This window comes from Arvicola amphibius, chromosome 3, assembly GCF_903992535.2.
Source record: "Arvicola amphibius chromosome 3, mArvAmp1.2, whole genome shotgun sequence".
Taxonomy (NCBI): Eukaryota; Metazoa; Chordata; class Mammalia; order Rodentia; family Cricetidae; genus Arvicola; species Arvicola amphibius.
Window position 1 is genome coordinate 176,564,831 of NC_052049.1, and position 6,512 is coordinate 176,571,342.

At 50.0% G+C, this 6,512-nt stretch overlaps 1 protein-coding gene across 1 annotated transcript; it reads left to right on the top strand.

Moving 5' to 3' along the window:
* Positions 1 to 769: 769 nt before the first annotated feature.
* On the top strand, positions 770 to 5,366 carry LOC119808812 (putative inactive serine protease 43). The gene is made up of 6 exons (XM_038321270.1): positions 770 to 848; positions 1,060 to 1,281; positions 1,448 to 1,607; positions 2,303 to 2,559; positions 3,014 to 3,174; positions 5,130 to 5,366. The coding sequence occupies exons 1-6, from the start codon at positions 770 to 772 to the stop codon at positions 5,364 to 5,366; spliced, it is 1,116 nt and encodes a 371-aa protein (XP_038177198.1).
* Positions 5,367 to 6,512: the final 1,146 nt, after the last annotated feature.

Sequence of the window (6,512 nt, forward strand, 5' to 3'; positions counted from 1 at the left end):
AGAAGGTACAGTCTTCAGCGTCTCTTAGGGATATATGAAGTGCAAAACAGCCCTTCCAGACTCAAGGGCAGCATGCGGGGAAGCGTGTTTGGGTGTGGGGACTACAGAAAATAGTCACATGAAAGTAGCATTAATGAGCACAGCCTCCAGTTGTGTCATGGATGGACGTGGAGGGGCTCCTGCACTGTCTGCAGAGTTCTGTGCCTTGACCTGGATTGTAGATACACGCATAGTCACTTGACATTGATTACCAAAGTTGTCTATTTCTGTGTTTTGTATATGGTCCTATTTTACCACCAGAGATTAAAAGGAAATTATCAAACTGTCAGGAGGTTATGTTGCCCGGGACTGGGATGGTCTTTTTATTTAATATTTTTTAAACATTATTTTTTATGTGTATGAGAGTTTTGTCTTCGTGTGTGTGTGTGTGTGTGTGTGTGTGTGTGTGTGTGTGTGCGTGCACGCACCTTGAGGAGGTCAGAAGAGAGACAGAATCCCCCGGAACTGGAGTTATGAGTGGTTGCGAGCCACCATGTGGGTTCTGGGAACCAAATCCAGGTCTTCTGCAAGAGCAGCAGTAACTCTGGCCCCTTTTTGTATTTAATATTGATAAGATGTAGAGCGCCTCAAAATTGCTCCCATGACGGGGCTGCCCAGTTAGCTTTTTGATAACGATGACTCAGGGATCTTAGAAAGATGCTCTGGACCTGCACGAGCCACTGCTTGGGGGGGAGTGCCAGGAGAGGGATTGCCTGAGCCCAAGGCCTAAATGGGTGGCTTCAGGAGGGATGACAGGGGCGGCTTCCTGACCCTTCTGGTCTGGCTTCAGCTTCTTCAGCCTCTGTTCAGTGAGGCCTTGGCTGGGGACTGGGGTCCCGGGTGGTAGCAGTGGCGGAGGTGTGGCCGCATGGAGCTGGGCTTTGGGTGGGGGTGACTATGGTGATGGTGTTGGCGTTGGTGGCAGGGCTGATGCTGTTGGGACAGTCAAGCCAGCAGCAAGCAGCTGCGCAGGCGCAGGAACGGCTCTGCCTGAACTTTTCCTGTTGGTCTCTTCCTTAGGTAGTACTTACGGACCCAGGGAGGATTCCAGAGTGATGCCCACAAGTCCAGAGGTTCCCGCACGGTGGAACCGCATGAAACCCCTGAATATTTCAGATCCTTTGCTAACTCCGGTGTCTCCAGACCCCACTGGGACTCCAGGATCAGGGACTCCTTCACCGACCACAACCGAAGGTGTTATGGAATCCAGCAGTAGCTCTCCAGAAGAACCGTTTGCTGCAGGTACTGCTACTGGTGCCAGCTCTCTACTGGCCAGTCTGGGAGGTCAAAGTGCAAACGAGTCGGGCTGGGGAGGGCTGGAGAGGTAGTCCCTTTCTGAGGATAACCTTCATTATGTGGAATGGGATGGAGGTGTGGAGCGCTGGCTTCACTTCTAACCTCTCTTTAGAAGCATGTGGCCGTAGAATCATGGAGTTCAGTCACGGAAGGCCATCTGCCGTGAGGAAGTGGCCATGGCAGGTGAGCCTGCAGAGCAGAAATGAGCATGTCTGCGGAGGGTCCCTCATCAGCCACCAATGGGTGCTGACTGCGGCCCACTGCATTTATGAGTAAGTGTTCGGGGACCTTGTTCGGGGATCCTGATCCAGCTGTGTCCTGTCTCTCACTCTTAAGAGTTTTTTTGGGGGGGGGGTGCGGGCGGTGATGCCAGCACTTACTTGTGAGGCAGAGGCAGGCAGGTCTCTGAATTCGAGGCCAGCCCGGTTTACAAAGCGAGTTTCAGGGGAGCCAGAGGCTGTTATACAGAGAAATCCTGTCCCCCCCAAAACAAAACAAAACAAAACAGCAACAACAAAAAGATATTTTAGCTGGGTAGTGGTGGTACACACCTTTAATCCTGGCACTCACAGGTGGATCTCTGTGAGTTCAAGGTCAGTCTGGTCTACAGAGCAAGTTTCAGGATAGCCAGGCACACACACACACACACACACACACACACACACACACACACACACACACACATTTTTCCTTCCCATCTGTAAAAGGAGTGGTAGTTCAGGATTCGTGTCCAGTCTCAGGTGACACCTGAACATGTTCATTTTTTTGCAAGTTTCCAGATGATTGTGGTCTAAGAACCACACTTGGAGCACTGCTGGGTGGTCAAGGGTGATCAGGGGTCCTGGAGAAGGGTGTGGTTTGGGAGGAGAGGGAGGGCTGATGCTTGGCATCCACAGAAGGCTAGGCTGGGAAGCAAGCACCCTGTGTAGGGGGTGTAAATCCTCCAGGACCTCTGCCTCCCTTGCAGCCGTGAGGAATACAAGGTGATGCTGGGAGACAATGTGCTGACTTCTGAATCTGTAAATCGGACTCTCGTCCCAGTCAAAGACATCATTTATCCTTCCAATTTTGACTCTCAAACCATGAAGAGCGACATTGCTCTTGCTCTGCTGTCCTTTGCTGTGAACTACTCCTCACATATCCAGCCTGTGTGCCTTGCTGAGGAGCCCTCCCAAGTGAAGAACGGGACATGGTGCTGGGTGACCGGCTGGAACCGTGAAAACGGTGAGTCTGGCAGGTGGGACGGCCTGGTGCTTCAGGTTGATCTGTAAGGGGAGGGGCGAGTTTCTAACTGGCGAATACACTGAGAGTGAGCGCATTGCAACTGTGTTAGGGTTTTATTTTTGTGTCAGGACCTGGTTGGTTGGGTGACAGGCGTGATGGTTTCTGTCCAAATTATATTTGGGATGGGGTAGTAATACTAATCGATTTGAGCTGTTCTTCCCCCAAAGGGTTAAGCTTTCTCCTTCCTGGGCTGAGCAGCAAAGACTCTGGGGGATGCTTGGTTGTCATTTTCTAGCTGGCAATACTTTTCTTGTGTTTCCTCTGGGACAGGTGTCCAGTGCATGGCCTGTCTGTCTTAACGGATCAATTGTATATTCACACACCCGGTGGCACCGGGCAGATGCTGGTAGCCCCTGTAATCTTCTGGTACAGATCCTTGATTGTCTTTCTGTAGATGCAGTCTTCATTTCAGCTCTCCTCCAGGAGGCCCGGCAAAACATTCTTCTCCAGAAGCCTTGTAATCAGCTGTTCCAGAGTCGGTTAAATACATCTAAAAACCTCGTGATGAAAGGGATGATCTGTGGCCAGCATGACTCAGGACAGAGTCTTTGTTGGGTCAGTTTATGGGCCCCTTAAAGCCACCTCAAAGGCTCGAGTTATTTGCTGTCACCACCTCCGTTCTTAGACAGGATTGCACTGAGTAACCCTGGAACTCTCTGCGTAGACCAGGCTTGCCTCAAACTGGCATAGATCCTCTTGCCTCTGCCTTCTGACACTGGAGTAGAAGGCATGCTCCATTAAACCCTGCTGCTACATCTTGTACAAACCCCTTAGTTAAGGTTTCCCATGAGTTGGCCAGGCCTGGTCCTTCTAAAAGGTTTAGCCTTTGCTACCTAAGGACCCTGCTAAAGCATTTAAATCTGAGCATAATAGAAAATGATGTTCTGTACTGAGTTTTATGTGGCACGCAACCATGCCAATGTGAGCATTTGCCCTTTATAATCTTCGTTAACCCATATCACAGCCTTGTAACATAGGCATTAAAAATTTCTGGAAGGCAAAAACTAAGGAGATAAATTGAAGCTCTTTCTTATGAGTACCTCTAGGATCCCCAGGTCCATTTCTTCCCTCTGCATAAGACTGTATTCTTGAGAAGGGGTTTGGAGCCGTCAGCGGATGCACATTTGAATTTCTTGGAAAGGGGAGGGTATCACTGTTGTGATGGGGCACAGGCATATATAAGGGTTCAGAGGTCTTATGCTGAAGGAAGTTTTGTGTGCATTGGGAGCAATGGGATAAATTGGTTAGAGTTGAAACTGGGTGTGGTGGCGCACTCCTTTAATCCCAGCATTCTGGAGGCAGAGGCAGGCGGATCTCTGGGTTTGGGGCCAGTGTAGTCTACACATGTAATTGTAGTTCCGGGACTACACAGAAACCCTGTCCTGAGCAGAGCCTGAGGTAAGGAGGGAGGTGTGTTTGAGGTGGCTGGTTGTAGGTCCTTGGGTTTAGGGTGGGTCAGGGCCGTGCAGAATTGCACTGGAAGGGGAAATTTGGCCTGCCTCCAGCTCTTGAAGGCAGCAGAGCTGACCCATGGAGGAGGCTACTCAATGGAATTAGGGCAGAGAGAACATCTAAGACTGTGGTAAAGATTCCAGGACCTCCATGCAAGGATGACCCTCAAGATATTTAATGTTTTTGAGGACTCGGGACAGAGCAGTCTAACTAGACATGGGAATGATGCTGGAAAGGGCTCTGCAGGTTACATACTCTAGAGGCCAAGGCTAATGCAGTTGCGGATTATGAGTTCTGACAGGCTTAGACATTCACTAGAAAGGGTTTGGTATCTGTAGATTAGGGACTTCCAAGGTAAATGTCAGTCTGTGACTGTTCCGCTGGGCTGGATTGGCTGTGCATCTTGTGTCTGTCGCCTGGTCATCAAAGAAGGTATATCCTTGCTCAGAGGATGGGCAAGTTTTCACGTGAGCTTTTTATCTGCTAAATCTCAGCCATTAAAAGAATCTGGAGGAGGGGCTGGAGAGATGGCTCAGCGGTTAAGAGCATTGCCTGCTCTTCCAAATTGGTTCAATTCCCAGCAACCACATGGTGGCTCACAACCATCTGAAATGAGGTTTGGTGCCATCTTCTGGCCTGCAGGCATATACACAGATAGAATACTGTATACATAATAAATAAATAAATAAAATAAATATTTAAAAACAAAAGACTCTAGGGCCGGGTATGGTGGCTCACACCTTTAATCCCAGCTCTCGGTAGACAGAGACAGGTGGATCTCTGAGTTCAAGGCCAGCCTAGTCTACTGAGCGAGTTCCAGGGCAGCTGGGGTTATTACACAGAGAAACCCTGTAATCCTGTCTCAAAAGAAAAAAAGAAAAAAGAAGGAAAAAAGGAAGGAAGGAAGGAAGGAAGGAGGGAAGGAAGGAGGGAGGGAGGGAAGAATTTAGGCCTGCAAGAGTCTTTGGGCCTTTGGGCCGGAGGAAGTCTCCCCAGCAATGCAGCCAGCCTGCTACCTCTTCCACTCCTACAGTTGGTTTCTTTCTTCTCTTTTCCAGGGAGATTCTGGGAGCCCCCTTGTCTGTGAATCTGAGAACACTTGGACCCAGGTGGGAATTGTGAGCTGGGGCATCAACTGTGACGAAGTCCCTGTCCCCTTGGTTTACACAGACATCGCTGAATACGATGCATGGATCCAAGATATTCTAAGTCCGGCTTCCTGTACGGACGCCATGGGAGTCTTGGTCCTGCACCTGTCTCTGGTGCTGCACCTGGCCATCTTGGTGATGCTGTGATTTCCTCAGCACACTCTCTTCCTGTTGGCTTGAGTCTCCCACTAGGCCTCTTCTCCAATCCCATCTTCCTCTCTTGGCCCTTTTTTCAGATTCCAGTCAGGATCCATTGCCCCGGGGAGAGGCATAGCGGACAGTGGTCACTCGTCTCAGACCTGCCTGGTGGGAATAGAGTGAACTGATCCAACTGGAGGGCCAGCTTGACAGCTGGGAGGGGCACAGTGACTACTAACATTCCAGAGGACATCTGCCAAGAAGAGAGGCCATCATTGGTCTAGACAGATCAGTGACTGCTGGAAAAGGGGAGGGAGGGAAGAGGAGCATTGCCAGCTCCCTGCAGAGGTATGGAGCTGGGACTTCAGTATCCGAGGCTGGCAGAAACTCCCTTGTACCCCATGTGGGGGTCTGTCAGTGAATGCACAACCCCTACCTCATACTGCTGCCTGGCACCCCTTCCTCAGTTTCCTAGTAGCCACAACCAGGGTCACCCCAAATTGTGTCGAGGCAGTTTGGAGTGGGGGAGATTTCAAATATGCACTGAATAAATGTTTGGAGAGTGTCCTGTGTGTTCTGAAGCTCTGCTCACCTGAAATTTTTGGCCGCTCAGAGAACTGGACCCCCATATGCCTAGGAAGTTCCTTACAGTTGGCAGTCAGGAACGGAAGAGATGAGGCTGGGCTAGCTCAGACCTGAGTCCTATAGGTGGTTTTGGTAGGCAATCCTGCTCCCTACATGCCTGGCGTAGTTGTCAGCATCTGGGCAGGGAGTTTAGCTGTGCTGTACGATGTTCAAAGGTAGGAGCAAGGGCTCAGGACAGGTAGGAACTGGGAGTAAGAATGAAGTCAGGCCGGGTGGTGGTGGCGCACGCCTTTAAACTCAGTACTCGGGAGGTAGAGGCAAGTGGATCTCTGTGAGTTCGAGGCCAGCCTGGTCTACAAGAGCTAGTCCCAGGACAAGCTCCAAAGCTACAGAGAAACCCTGTCTCTGAAAGAAAAAAAAAAGGAAAGCAGTCTTTTTTTCTCTCTCTCTTTTAAAATTATTTATTCATTTGTCTTTCTCTTCTCGCCATTCATCTGATTTTATTTCCAAAGGCCATGTTGCCGAAGTCAGGAGGACTTGAAGAGAGATTCATCACATTCCGTACAGCTT

What these genes read in the sequence shown, in the direction of transcription:
- LOC119808812 (XM_038321270.1), top strand. Translation starts at nt 770, where the DNA reads ATGGGTGGCTTCAGGAGGGATGACAGGGGCGGCTTCCTGACCCTTCTG. An exon ending in GCTTCTTCAGCCTCTGTTCA is followed by an intron (nt 849 to 1,059) that starts GTGAGGCCTTGG and finishes TCTCTTCCTTAG; the next exon opens with GTAGTACTTACGGACCCAGG. An exon ending in AGAAGAACCGTTTGCTGCAG is followed by an intron (nt 1,282 to 1,447) that starts GTACTGCTACTG and finishes ACCTCTCTTTAG; the next exon opens with AAGCATGTGGCCGTAGAATC.